We start from the raw sequence: 14,534 nt of genomic DNA, 5'->3' as shown, positions 1-14,534 counted from the left end.
CTAGTCGCATGGGAATCTAGTCACATGAGAATCTTGTACCTTGCTTCCAAGAAGTCAACCTTGTCATTTCAACCTTTCATGTCAACCTTACTTTTTTCTTTACCCATTGGGTAACAAATGTTAGGGGAATTATTATCCCTTGGTTAATAGAGATTAGACTTGCCAAGTGTATATACATATATATGCAATTTGATAAGACAAGTCATGCCTAGGGTTATAGCCTTAAGCCTATTTATACTAGAGTTATTTTCCTAGATATATATATATGTACTTATATATATATGCATGAGAGAAAGGAGAGGTCGAGAGAGGAGAGAGGGAGAGAGAGAGAGAGGCCGAGTGATAGAGAGAGAGGAGAGAGATAGAGAGAGAGAGAGAGAGAAAGAGAGAGAGAGAGAGAGAGAGAGAGAGAGGTGCATGTGTGTGCTTTGAGGTTTGTACACTTGCACAAGCTACCTCTTTAGCCCTATTTTAGCCTTAAGTCCAATTGACTAGACAACTCATTCTAGTCAATTTCTAGCATAGAATCCTAGCCCTAATTGTGTGGCCCGTGATTCGTTGACCTGCAATCCTCCTCCGTTGGCTCGTGGGTTTTCTAGTCTTCTCGCCTAGTCCTGCATAGTGAACGCACGACTAAGACCTGGCCGGGGTTGCCCGGCAAGGCCCTCCGGCGAGAGGATGAGAATATGCAGAGAATCAATTGAGAAATTAGGGTTTTGAGATAGTGTAGTGTGTACCTCCACTCTAGGGTTTCTTCTTCAATATTTATAGGGCCTTCTTGACTTGCTCTGCAAGTACAAGCATGTGCCTTGCACGGATTTGGTGACGTTGCCCTGACATCACTGAATAGATCTGGAAACCACTTTTGGGTGTGAGCTGGCAGCCCCCATGTGCTCTCATCGTTTTCCTCCTGGCGTAACCGCTTCATCACGTGAGAAAGCACGACTCAGCGGGTGGCCGAACCGCGCATATGGCCAAGCACGGTATATGGCCGAACTTGACTGGCGACCCACTTGAGGGACATGCTAATGGGTCTTCCCCTCTGTTGTCGGCCGAGCATGGGCTATCCACGTCGCTTGAGCTCAGAATAAAATATCTCGTTGATAGATGACTCTCGGCCAGCAACAGTGCCCAAATTCAAGTATGGTTCGATGGCCGCTTACCGAGAGTTACGTTCGGCCTACCACAATAGCCCCTCAATCTTTGCCATCGCCGAGTGCGTGGCGGAGGTTGATTTAAGCTTTGGCTGAACCTGCTTTTGCCGAGCGTAGTTTATCGGTCGATTGAAATTTTAGCCGAGCTTCATCCGTTCTCATCAACCGTCACAGATGAGCCTCAATGGAGGGGCGCCAGGTGTCCTCCTATGGTTGGGTACGGTCGATGGGAGGATGGTTGGCACGCGTGAAGTTCTGTTCAAGCTATCCCATCATTGCCATGTGTCAAGCTCTTACTGGCCATTGGTTCGGCGGTGCAGAGATGGGCGGGAACTTTGAATTCCCAAACCCTATGTCTATATAAAGGACGAAGAGAAGAGAGAGAAGGGTTATGAACTCTCTCCGTTGATAGTGGGGCTCCCCGATACTGATAAATGGGCCAATTTTTATGTCGAAGTTAGCGGTAATTATGAGTTCGGCGATCAGTCGATGCGGTTGCATAGCGTGCCGAAGATAAAGGATTTTCGAGGTTGCCTATTTTTCCTTAACTTTGCCGAGCATATATATATATATATATATATATATATATATATTTAATCGATGGGTTTGATATCTTTTGCAGATCATCGTGCAATAACTAAGAGAGAGCAATCGCTGGCCACCGAGCAGAATGTTGAAATCTTGAAGGCTCAGATCTGTCGTGACGCGCCGACTTTGTTGGGCTACAATCCTTCGCATAAGGGGAAGTTGAAGAGGAAGGAGAAGGAAAGTGTGCCGAGCGGGAAGGTCGGGGGCAGCGGGAGGATAGCCGAGCATCAATCTGCAAAACCCAAGCGACCGAAGCCGAGTGACAAGGAAAAGGAGCCGAGGGTGAAATTCCCAATGTTCAGAAAGCCCGCAGAATTCTGGTTCCGCGAGAGCCAGCCGCCAAAACATCCGGGTATACAGGTTCCCCTCCAAACCCTTGTTCCTGAATTTGCAGAGGAAATGGGAAGGAGGAACGTCGTGCGAGTGAACATTAGGGACGGTGCTGCGATTCGTCAAAAAGACGCTGATGTTACCGAGCCTGCCGAAAAGAGGCAAAAAGTCACCTATGACTTTTTCCCGACGGGACAGCCTACTACGCGTGCGCGGGAAAATGATCAAACTGAGTCTTCAGCTGCAGGCGCCTCGAATGCAGCGGATAAGTCAGTGGGTTCGGGTGGCCAAGCGATTGTGCAAGAGTTTGCACCGTCGTTTGCAATGCCCAAGGGGAGGGTCGTTAATGTTAATGACAGCATAAAACTGGAACCCGACCTGGCCGTTACTATGCTTCACAGCCTTGCCTTGCCAAGGGATATGGAAAGGGTCCTGACAGAGCTGCAGCCGAGCATTGTTCACGCGAGCGCCTACCTTGTTCAGGTCTGTTTGATTTAATTTTCATTTCTTTTTGTCGTCGTTGATCTTACTTATTCGTTCTTGTGTAGGCTGGGCAAGCCCTACTGCGGGTTTCTAATCAGGCCGAGCTTTTAGCGGCAGAGAGGACGAGGTACCGAGATGATGTTAAGACTGAGCGTGAAAAGGCAAAGTCTTTGAAGAATAGTCTGAAGATTGCCAAGGCTAAAATTGCCGAGCTTGAGAAGGAGAGGGATGAGGCCCTGGAGAAGACTAAGAAAGCCGATCGTGAGCTTGGCCAAGTTTTGAGGAGGGAGAGAGGAAAATGAAAGAAGTTGATGAGAAGGCCTATCAGGCCGGGTACGATCGAGCAGGGGCTGAGTACATAAGGGATGCTCGGTCTATGGCGAATGATGAGGTTAAGATGAAAGTTCCAATTGCCTACCGAACGGGGTATAAGGATGGTGTGAAGGCAGCGTGTGGTGTCTTGCAGCTTAAAGCCGACCTTAACATGACAAAGTAGATTCCCGGACCCACGACTCCCGAACTCGTCCTTCCTTATACTGTTGAGGAGTGTGCGCCACTCGCTCAAGAAGAGTTTCCCGAGAGCGAGGATGACGTTGACGATCTTACAAATGCTGATGCCGACGGTGGAGATGACTCTGTGGAGAAAAATGGTGAGGGGCACCAGAAGGTAGTTGGGGGTGGCGAACGGGGGCCCGTGGATGTTGGAGAGGTTGGGGAGGCCATTGATAAGGGCACCGAGGTCGTTGCTGATGTTGCTGCTGAGGACGTCCCTGAAGTTTAATTTGTTTTACTTCATGAATTTGTTTGGATTTGAACTTCTAACTTTTTGTTGGATTGGGAGGCTCCGAGCTTGGAGTTTTCCGTACCAGGAGTAATGTTTTGTGGGGGTTTGTTGCTGAACGATATACTACGCCGTATTTCCCAACTTATGAATTTTCTTTAATGCTTGTTTCCTTTGAGCAAATGGCATGGTTTCATATTTGCACTGTTGTAGTTTTGTCGATCTTGATTGATCTTGTCTATGTCTTGGGCAAATTTTTTGAAGATTTTGCTATTTGGATGGTGGTTACTCATAGCCCCCACTTTGGTCTGGATTCGTTTGGGGAAGCGAATGTTGGCCAAAGTAGTTAGCTTTGATAATAGGTTGGTGCCGAGCCTTTGTTGTCGTAGGCTTGTATGTGAGACTTAGTTTTTAGGATACATGAAAGTTGAATAGGTGCCTCCTAACCGTGGTTGGGGCTCGGCTGAATGGTGTCAGCTCCTCGCCAAGGGTTTAGAAAGTTGATGCTTCTAAATGCTTGTGGGAGGCTTTCTCACTGAACCATTAGTATAACCGCGTATTGGCCGACCTTGTTGTCTTGCCAAGCCGAACCGAAGCCTAAATTTCAGTTGTGTGTCTTAGGCTTGGTGGACCATATGTCCAGTATTTGCTTCTTTGGGCAGTTATAGTGGCCGAAGCAGGGGCATAAAGCCGTTTGCGGGTGTGACCGAAGTCAACGTTTGTGGTTGTCGGAGTATGCCGAGTGTATTTTCATAAGAAGGAAGACAGGTAAAAATTTGTAGAAGACATCAATTGCCAAACAAGATACTTCTGTTACTTGGGAAACGTGAAATACAAGTTGAATGTAAAGATGTTGGGCGAAGCCAATAATAAAGAAATTGACATTGTTGTGGCCGAAGCTAATTCTGTCATAAAAAAGCTTAAGAAGATAAAAAGCAGGATAGTTAGTGGCCGAACATGAGGCGCACTGTTGGGATTTTTCATTACATGTATGCCTTCTTTAAATTCTGTGCATTCCAGGGGTTGGTAAGGACTTTCCCAGTCATGTCCTCTAGTATGTAAGCACCTTCACCAGTGATTTTGACAACACGAAAGGGGCCCTCCCAGTTGGGTTTGAATTTCTGCTTCTTGCTAGCTTGTACCACCTTTCGCCAAACCAAGTCGTCTGGCTTGAAGGTCTTGGTTCGAACGCTTCGGCTGTAGCCTCTTGCTACTTGTTGTTGGTACTCTGCGAGTTTTAGTTGAGCATCGTCACACTTCTCTTCTGCCAAGAGCAGTTCCTATTCTACTGCTTCTTCATTAGTCTTTGGATCGAAATTCTCTATTCTCAGAGTGGGGAACTTGGATTCTAGTGGGATTACCGCCTCCATGCCGAACGCCATTGAAAAGGGCGTTTGGCCTGTTGAGCGTCAGGGGGTAGAATGGTAAGCCCAAAGAACACGTGGCAGTTCCTCAGCCCATTTTCCTCTCTTGGAGTTTAACCGGCGCTTGATCCCGGCACAGACGGTCTTGTTTGTTGCCTCGGCTTGTCCATTCCCTTGGGGGTATGCTAGAGTAGAGTTGAAGAAGCGTATCCCAAATTCGGCACAGAAGCTGGTGAGGTCTTTACCGACGAATTGGCTTCCGTTGTCTGATACGATGGCGTAAGGGACTCCAAACCTTGTAACAATGTTTTGCCAGACAAATCTGCAAACGTCAGCCTCTGTGATTGTCACAAGAGGTTTGGCCTCTACCCATTTTGAGAAGTAGTTTGTTGCGGTGATCAGGAACTTGAATCCTCCAGGAGCTGTTGGCAGTTTTCTGACAATATCAAGCCCCCATTGTGCAAAGGGCCAAGGACTGGTGATAGGGGAGAGGTTCTGGGCGGGTTGCTTTGGAATGGGAGAAAAAAGTTAACATGGTCGGCATTTGCGAACTGTGTCTTCGCAGTCTTTCTTCATGTTCTTCCAAAAGTATCCCTGACTCAATGCTCGTTGGCAAAGTGAACGGCCGCCGGAGTGGCAGCCATAACTCCCTGAGTGAAGTTCGGCGAGAATCTTCGGAACTTGGGTTGGGTGGACCACGAGGAGATATGGGCCGGAGATAGATTTCCTGTAGAGTTGGCCGCTTTCAGAGAGCCAGTAGTAAGCGGATTTGTTCCTGATGCGATAAGCTTCCTTCTTGTCTGCTGGTAACGTATCATTTTTGAGGAATGCAACGATCTCGTCCATCCAGCTTGGACTGAGTTCAACGTTGAGTATTTCAGGAGTTGTGTCGAAGCTTGGATGGTAAATGCTGCCGAAGCTGATTGTTCTGAATTCGGAGGCTTTAGAAGCTGAGGCAAGGCCAGTGAGTGCGTCTGCGTGAGCATTGTGTTTGCGGTTGATCTGTTCAATTTTGAAATTGTGGAAATGGGTGAGGAGTCCTGTTACGGTTGACTGGTATTTTGACATTCGTGTATCTCGAGCCTCATAGTCCCCAAGTACTTGGTTGACTATGAGTTGGGAGTCGCAGTAAACGACAAGGTCGAAGATTCCCATCGCAACCGCAGAGCGTAAGCCAGCTATGAGGGCTTCATATTCAGCTTCATTATTGGTTGCGGGGAATTCAATGCTGATAGCACTTTCATGTAGTGTTCCACAAGGGGAGACTAGGACAACCGCGGCCCCTGCTCCGTTGCTGGTAGATGCTCCGTCAACATGTAGATGCCAGATGTTCCCTTGGAAAAGGGCCAAGGTTTCGGCGGCAACTGATGCTCGGCGACGGTTTGTGTTGGGATGGGTGTGTTGAGAAGTTCAGTATCTTCTGAAGTAAGCTCAGCAATGAAGTCAGCAAGAACCTGTCCTTTGATTGCCGTTCGTGGTTCGAAACGGATATCAAAGTTTCCTAGCTCTACTGCCCACTTGGAGACCCTATTAGATAGATCGGCCTTTCGAAAGAGGCTCTTGAGGGGGTGTTCTGTTAAGATGACGATAGGGTGCGATTGGAAGTAGGGCAAGAGTTTCCTAGCCGCTGAAACGAGAGCAAGGGCTAACTTTTCAAGTGGTAGGTAACGAGTTTGAGCTGGAAGGAGCGTCTTGCTTGTGAAGTAGATTGGCATGTCATTGGCGCCATCCCGCCGCACAAGTGCAGAACTGGTTGCGTGGGCGGAAACGGCGAGGTAGAGATATAGAGTTTCGAACTCCTTGGGTTTCACCATCAGCGGGGCCGAGTTTAAGTATTCTTTGAGTTCGGCTAAAGCGGAGTCACAATCCAAAGTCCACTCGAAGATGTGTCGGCTTTTTCCCTTCAAAGCATGGAAGAATGCGTGGCACTTGTCTGAGGATTTACTGATGAGTCAGTTTAGAGCCGCTGCCATCCCAGTGAGCCTCTGTACTTCCTTGATTGTCTTTGGTGGGCGCAAATCTTTAACAGCCTTTATTTGGTTAGGGTCGGCCTCAATACCTCTTCGGGTGACTAGGTGTCCGAGGAATTTCCGAGCGCTCACCCCGAACGCGCATTTTTTTGGGATTCAGCCGTAGCTTGTGAAGTTTGAGAATTTCGAAGACTTTCGCCAAGTTTTGCAGGTGGTTGGATTCCTTCTTGCTTTTGATGACCAGGTCATCAATGTAAGCTTCCACGGTATGGCCGATTTGTTCTTGCAACATCTTGAATATTGCTCTGTTGAATGTTGCGCCTGAATTCTTGAGCCAAAAGGGCACGCGGTAGCAAAAGTTGCCATATGGTGTGATGAAAGCGGTTTTCTCCATGTCGTCGGGGTCCATTGCAATTTGGTGGTAGCCACGGTAGGCGTCGAGGAAGCTTAACCGAGCATGGCCTGCTATTGCGTCCACAAGTTGATCAATCTTCGGGAGTGGGAACCAATCCTTTGGACAAGCGTCGTTGAGATTAGTATAATCCACGCAAACTCGCCATTTACCATTTTTCTTTTTAACGACAACTGTGTTGGACAACCATGTTGGGTATTGTACTTCTTGGATGGCATTGGCTTCCAGCAGACGTTTGACCTCTTCGACGACGGCGTCGGCGTGTTCGGCTGTAGAGCGCTGTGCCTTCTGGATGACAGGTTTAGCTTCTTTCTTGATGTTGAGAGAGTGACTGATGAAATTGGGATCGACCCCCGGCATTTCGTTGGGGGTCCAGGCAAAAACTTCTATATTTTTCTTGAGGTATTGGAACATTTCTTCGCGGTCGGCATCACTGATGGAAGAGCAGATTAAGAAGAATCGGGAGCCATCCTCGTTTACTGGCATTTGGACGAGGTCCTCTTCTGCTTTGTCTTTGGCTTGCTGGCTGAAGTCGTCGATCATGGTGATGTCTGGAATTTCGACCCATTGCACTTGCTTGGCTTTGGTGGAATTGTGGACGGCTGAGACGTAGCACTTTTTGGAGGCTATTTGGTCACCTCGTAGATCTTCCTGTCTCCCATTGAACCCGACGAAGCGAATGACCTGGTGGTAGGTTGAGGCGATTGCTTGCATGCCGTGTACCCAGGTTCGGCCGAGAATTGTGTTGTATGGGCTAGGTACGTTGATGATGATGAACTCGACACTCAACGTTTTCGAGCCAACGACGACTGGTAGGAAGATTCGACCAAGTGGCCAAACGGGTGGTCCATTGAATCCGATGAGGGGTACTTCAGCGGGTTGCAAAGTTGTTTCTGGGAGGTCAAGCTATTTGAATAAGTCATAGTACATGACCTCCGCCGAGCTTCCCTGATCGATTAGAACGCGCTTGTCGTCATGTTCTCTGATTTGGACAGTTACGACGAGGGCGTCGGAGTGTGGTGTTTGCACACATTCAAGATCGCGCTCGGTAAAGGTAATTGTCCATTTGGGTAATGCTTCTGGTCATGGATGTTTGGATCTAGGTCCTACCGCGAGTACCTGCTTGGAAGTTGATGCGCTACTGAGGTCGGCTTGAAGATTTGATTCAAATTCCTTTGTTACGGGGCCGTGGATAATGTGTATCGTCGGCTGCGGTTCATTTGGGTTGGGATTGCCAGCAGGTGGATGGGTGGGTGTCTTGGTTTGATTGATGTACTGATCGAGATGGCCTTGTGCTGCCAGGCGCTCCAATAGTGCTTTGTAAGGTGTGCATGCGGTTGTGTAATGACCGAGCTCGTTGTGGTACAAGCACTTTTTTCGTGGGTTCTGATCTATTTGACCAGTGTCTGTGCCCAGCTTTCCCGGTGGCCATTTGAACCAAGGTTGCCTCATGTTCTCCTTCAAAAAAGACCAGATGGGTTCTTTGAAGTATGTGGTCTCGGCCACATAGTCGTGTGCTTTCGGCTGGCGCTTTTTCCTTCCTTGATGTTGTGGACAAGTTTCTTTGGCTGAGGCTGCTGCGTTGTGACTGGTGCTGGCAACTGAGATGTGACCGTTGGGAAGCTTGTAGTTGAGTTCGTTAGCCCTTAAGCCACATGGTCCGCGTAAAATTCTTCAAGAGCGCAGAAACGTTCCATGATGCGCATCAACTCACCCATCCCATGAGGTGGTTGAACAGCAAGTTCATCCAGAATTTTACTGTTGATTTCCAAGCCATTTTTGAAGGTTCTTATGGCCCAGTACTCATCGATTCCAGGAATTTCGTTGAACAGTTGCCAGTACCGTTCAGCGTACTGACGGAGAGTTTCGGATGGGAGTTTTCGCATTTGGGACAATGACTCAGGCTCCATGGCCGTCCTGTTGCTTGTGATGAACAGGTGTTGAAAGCGCGTTCAAGGTCGGCTAGGTTCCGTATGGATCCGGCGGGCAATTTGTTGAACCACTGGAGTCCAAGGGAGCCGAGGCTGGACGGGAATGCTTTGCATTTGATTTCGTCCTTTGTGGTGCATAGCTCAATGGTTTGACGGAAGTGAATTAGGTGGGTGTAGGCTTCGCATGTGGTAGGATCTAACTTTGTAAACTTTGGTAGGTGGAAGTTGGGTTCGGCCGTCGTGTTGATTATGTGTGGTGTGAAGGGAGAAACGCCGAGATCCTTCAGCTGCCGCTCAAAACCAAGGCGCGGTGGCTTGCCGTGCTCATCCGTCTTTGTTCTCTTGGAGTCTCTGTCAGGAGACTTTTCACAGTTTCGATGCCGGAGTTTGTCTCGTAAATCTGCTATCACCCGGTGATGTCCGTCACTCGTCTTTCTTCCGTCCTTATGGGATTTGGTTTCGTTGTTCGGCTCTTCAATACGCACGCCTTTTCCATTCCGTCGAGCCTGGTTGCTATTGTCGAAATTTTCTGTCGAGATTTCCCCGAGTCGTTCAGATACATGGCATCTGGTCTCTATGGAATCTCGGCTACGGTGGGAAACCGTTGTGCGAGAGAATTCTGCGCGACCAGTCGAGTATGTGCTTGTAAACGACTCGGTATCCCGAGTGTTGGTTCAATCGTGGTGGCTCTTTGAGCGGTGTGTTCCAGATGTCGTGTGCCGCTTGTAAAGTATGATCTCCCTCGCATCACCTGGATCTGGTGGGATGCCAAGGCGGTCCTTGACGGAGCCGCGGTGGTCGGTTTCGTGAGGACGTTTTGGTTGCGGTGGTGGGGGTGGTGTTTGCTTTCGTTGCCTCCCGCTTCTGCCTCCCGCCGATCTAGATGTAGCGGGAGCGGCGTCTCGCTGCATCTGTTGTTTGATTTGGGCAACTTCCTTTCTCAGAGCTGCTAGCTCGTTGTCCCTATCTTCGTCGCGACGTTGTAACAAGCGGATGTAGGCCGTTGTTACGTCGTCCGCCACTGGGGAGAGGCCTGAACTAGGGGAAGTGAAATGGACATGTGCCTCTCAAAAAATGGTGTAAAGATTGTGTTTCCATTGGCGTCTTTGGCCCCTGAGACGGTGACGTCTGCCAGATCTCCGCCCATGGTAATCGAAGCTGTAGTAGTTGATTAAAGGAGGAGGGTGGGCTAAAGGAGGTTCGAGCCATTTGGATCAGAAGTTTAGCTTCACGTCGGGTTCACCAATTGTGTGGCCCGTGATTCGTTAACCTGCAATCCTCCTCCGTTGACTTGTGGGTTTTCTAGTCTTCTCGCCTAGTCCTACACAGTGAATGCACGACTAAGACCTGGCCAGGGTTGCTCGGCAAGGCCCTCCGACGAGAGGATGAGAATATGCAGAGAATCAAGTGAGAAATTAGGGTTTTGAGATAGCGTAGTGTGTACCTCCACTCTAGGGTTTCTTCTTCAATATTTATAGGGCCTTCTTGACTTGTTCTGCAAGTACAAGCATGTGCCTTGCACGGATTAGGTGACTTCGCCCTGACGTCACTGAATAGATCTGGAAACCGCTTTTGGGTGTGAGCTGGCAGCCCCTATGTGCTCTCATTGTTTTCCTCTTGGCGTAACCGCTTCATCACGTGAGAAAGCACGACTCAGCGGGTGGCTGAACCGCGCACATGGCCGAGCACGGTATATGACCGAACCCGACTGGCGACCCACTTAAGGGACATGCTAACGAGTCTTCCCCTCTGTCGTCGACCGAGCATGGGCTATCCACGTCGCTTGAGCTCAGAATAAAATATCTCGTTGATAGATGACTCTCGGCCAGCAATAGTGCCCAAGCTCAAGTATGGTTCGGAGGCCGCTTATCGAGAGTTACGTTCGGCCTACCGCACTAATCATCCTAGATTTGATTCCAAAGTAGCCTTTAATCATCCTTGAAATTGACTACAACCTAGACCTATGAATGACTAAACATGGAAGGCTATGCCTTAGCCTAATCAAACCCTACCCTAGACTTGTAAGACTTGCCAACCTAGACTATGATTACCTAGATTTACCTAGAAAGCCTAAGATCCTACTTGATTTTATAGCCTTATGCCTAAAGATTGGATTTGACAAGTCATGGAAGGCTTTCAATCATGATTTGCCCTTTTAACCATTGGACAATATTTGCTAGGGAAAATTTTATTCATTGGGTAATAGAAGTTAGTTTGGCTATAAATAGCACCCCATCTTTGCCATTCAATTCACTCCTTCACCCATTCAATTTCTCTCTCTAGAATCCTTGTGTTCTTACTTTGTTTTTCCTAGTTATTCCTTGTTCTTGAGTTCTTCCTAAGTTCTTCAAGAAACTCATCCTAGGCCGCCACTAAACCGCCACTCAACCACCCTTCGATCCATAAAGTTTAAGTAGTTTAGTCAAAATCTAGTTTCGAGAGAAACCTTGCTCTTTCGAAGCTACCGAAGGCCAACCATAGGAAGTTACTCCACCCGACGTACACATTCTCTCTGTAGTCGCCACTACCGCCAAGAAGAAAGGTAGAGTCCCATATACGCTATCTCTAAGTATACGTAGAGTCCTTTTGTCCACCAACCCCAAGTATAACGTAGAACTGTATGTTGGAAGTATAAGTAGATTCTCCGTAGATAAGGTTATCTATCACTTATATTGTTTTGAAATGCATGATAGTTAATAACTTATTTTCGCTAATGGAAGTATGAACATGTTGGAATAATCGACTTTTACTATAATAAACATGTGTTGTTTAGAATTTCCCATAAAGGAAGAAGGAACGGTTTTCGAAATATAAGACTTTATCGTTGATAGAAGTATTCGTATTTTGATCTTTAGATGGTTATGAGCATGTGTCATGAATTGTTTGCATTACTTGTCTTGTTGTAAAGCATAAGTGATTTTCACTCCAAAGGCGTCCGTACATGTGGCGTTATGCTTTAAGTGATGATTTAAGCATGATTAACAATATAGAGTTGGATGATCTTGCTAGTTTAGTTTCAAGATTACAATGAATGATTTATGATTACGTATGTGAAAAGTCCTACCGTGGAGTCATTGCATAAAAACGAGACACAGAAATCAAGAAAGTAGAAACATGACACCTAGGGTGTGTAAATGGCAAGGTATGTTTTGAAACCGCAATGTGGCCGGACGTGGTAGCCCATTGTGTGTAAGAAAACCCATAATGTGGCCGGACTTGGTAGCCATTGTGTGGATTTGTGGAAACCACAACGTAGCCGGACTTGGTAGCCCGTTGTTTGAATTAAAACTCTAAATGTGGCCGCACTTGGTAGCGCATTGCGTGGATTGTGAAAACCATAATGTGGCCGGACTTGGTAGCCCATTGTGAAGATTTCCAATGGGGCCGGACGTGGTAGCCTCATTGGTAATATGGCTTGGTTATCCGTGGAGAGGAGCCAATGCAGATTTTGTGTGCCAATGGGAACCTGGCGCGGCGGAACCATTGTGAGGATACTCGGGAGACCAGCGTGGCGGAACCAAGGTTTGGTGTGTTAAAATGACGATTTTGAAAATGTTGATTTGGTTAATGAAAGGTGAAACCGGTGACACGGTCTACGAGGAGTCGCGTAGGAGAAACTCGGAAAACCATGGACACCAACGTTAGTTGAATAATGAATGCGGATGTGTCATTGTTAACTGTTTTGTCGAATATGTATGAACTATGTGGAAATCATTGAAATTGTGATCATTTGTTCGTAAGTTAAGGGTTAGTGAGTATATGTTACTCTATTGAGCTTTTGTAGCTCACGGTGTTATCTTTTGGTGACCCTGACATATTTTATTGGTGGCGACACTGGTATAATGTGTCAGATCTTATAGACGAACAGGGGGAACTCTACACCTTGGAAGCCTTTGGAGCCGAAGAGCTAGCCAGGATGGAGGAAGAAGCAGAGCAGTAGATAGGAACCCTAGTTCCCTCCTTTAATTGAATAAAAGTGCTTTTGTAAGGTTTATGATGTAATATTGAGCCAGACTCCATTTATTTTTCAATGAAATTGTCCTTTTAACATTGCCAAAATTCGGGGCATTACACGAATGATAACACCACATGTATCAAATAGCATGACCTATGCAACATAAAGTTAAATGTCATATGCGATGCATGTGCATGCTCGGAACGGGTGTTACATGTGCTCTGCATCTCTCTCTCATGAAACAGGTCATCCCTGCATACAAACGACTCTAAGCCTCGATTTCTATTGATCGATCCCGTGCCTCGATCCTCTAGCTCTACACCAAAATTTATAGAAGATGGAAAAACTTCGTGCTCAAACCCTCACTTCAAGCTCCATGACTGCAACCGGCTCCATGCCTCGGTTCCATCACTTCAAGCTCAAAGCTCTGACCCTTAGGCTCTTGCCTCATGATTGATACCAGCTCCGCGCCTCGGTTCTTTCGGTTCAAACTCCAAGCTCCGACTCCTCAGACTCTTGCCTCATGACTGCAACCAGCTTTGCGCCTCGGTTCTGTCACCTCAAGCTCCGTGCTCCAGTTACCGGTCTCATGACCCCATATTTCAAAACCGATGTCTAATTGTCTCTAAGAGATGGTTTGGATTCCACCCCAATTCCATCAATTCCAAAAAGCTCATTCACAAGGACAGGCTACCCAACCGAGCTCCACTCAGTCAAAGTAAGGATGATCATGAAAAAGAATTGACTCACCCGCCGTGTACTGATCTACCCCAAAATACTGAGGATGCTCTCCGCAAAAGTTCCTCGGCAGCCCCGCGGTCCTTCAACTACTCTACGCCAAAATCCTAGCATGGACCAGGTACGTTGCATTGCGGCATTTAAAGCCCAAAGGTATGTCTTCTGTCCTTAACCCTCTGAACTTTTTATTGCCTTGAACTAGGATTGGTCAGAATTTCCCTTATGGAATACCTAGGCAGCCTCCCGGCCCGACCACAACTAAAACCATTTTCAAAAACCCTTGGAATAGTGGTTCAACCAAATTGAAGTTGTTTTAAGGCGTTGACTCTTACTTAAACATGTCTTGTGATCCGTCTAAGTTCAGTCAAAAAGGGGCATCTATAGACACCTCAATTTAGCCTAACAATTATTTCAAGTCCTACCTTGGGGACCATCCCGATGATGAATGGATATAGTGAGTGCTGATTGACTTCTCGTAAAGCCGTAGACTTTTTGGTGAGTATTTTTAGCCACTTAGAGGACCCAATTCAGAGCCATATAGCCTTTCAGATAGAAATACAGCATCCTAGGAAAATCCATCTGTCGGCCACAAGATCTATCTCACGGCCTCGACATCATTCTTTCACCCGTAAAACATGTTGAATGAAAATCTCCCTGAGAGATTGACTCCTCGCCCGCGAGAACCATTACTTGGCCGCCTAATCCATTTCTCGGCCGCCAGATCGTCCTTTTTCAAGATTCTGGAACGTTCTGTCAATCGTTTGATCCAATGCTCAAAACCTTAGCAGCCTTTTTCCAATTCGTTTGGGCCACGAAAGGAGATTCAAG

The 14,534-nt window shown here is 47.3% G+C and overlaps 1 protein-coding gene across 1 annotated transcript; it reads right to left on the bottom strand.

Annotated features, from left to right (window-relative positions):
• Positions 1-4,745: 4,745 nt before the first annotated feature.
• Positions 4,746-5,855, bottom strand: LOC131303001 (uncharacterized). Its single transcript, XM_058329793.1, has 2 exons — positions 5,253-5,855; positions 4,746-5,207 (listed from the first exon to the last, which is right to left on the bottom strand). Exons 1-2 carry the CDS (start codon positions 5,853-5,855, stop codon positions 4,746-4,748), a joined length of 1,065 nt encoding a protein of 354 aa, XP_058185776.1.
• Between the last annotated feature and the right edge of the window lie 8,679 nt (positions 5,856-14,534).

Source organism: Rhododendron vialii, chromosome 10a (assembly GCF_030253575.1).
Source record: "Rhododendron vialii isolate Sample 1 chromosome 10a, ASM3025357v1".
Classification (NCBI taxonomy): domain Eukaryota; kingdom Viridiplantae; phylum Streptophyta; class Magnoliopsida; order Ericales; family Ericaceae; genus Rhododendron; species Rhododendron vialii.
This window is presented reverse-complemented; position numbering and strand designations above follow the sequence as displayed.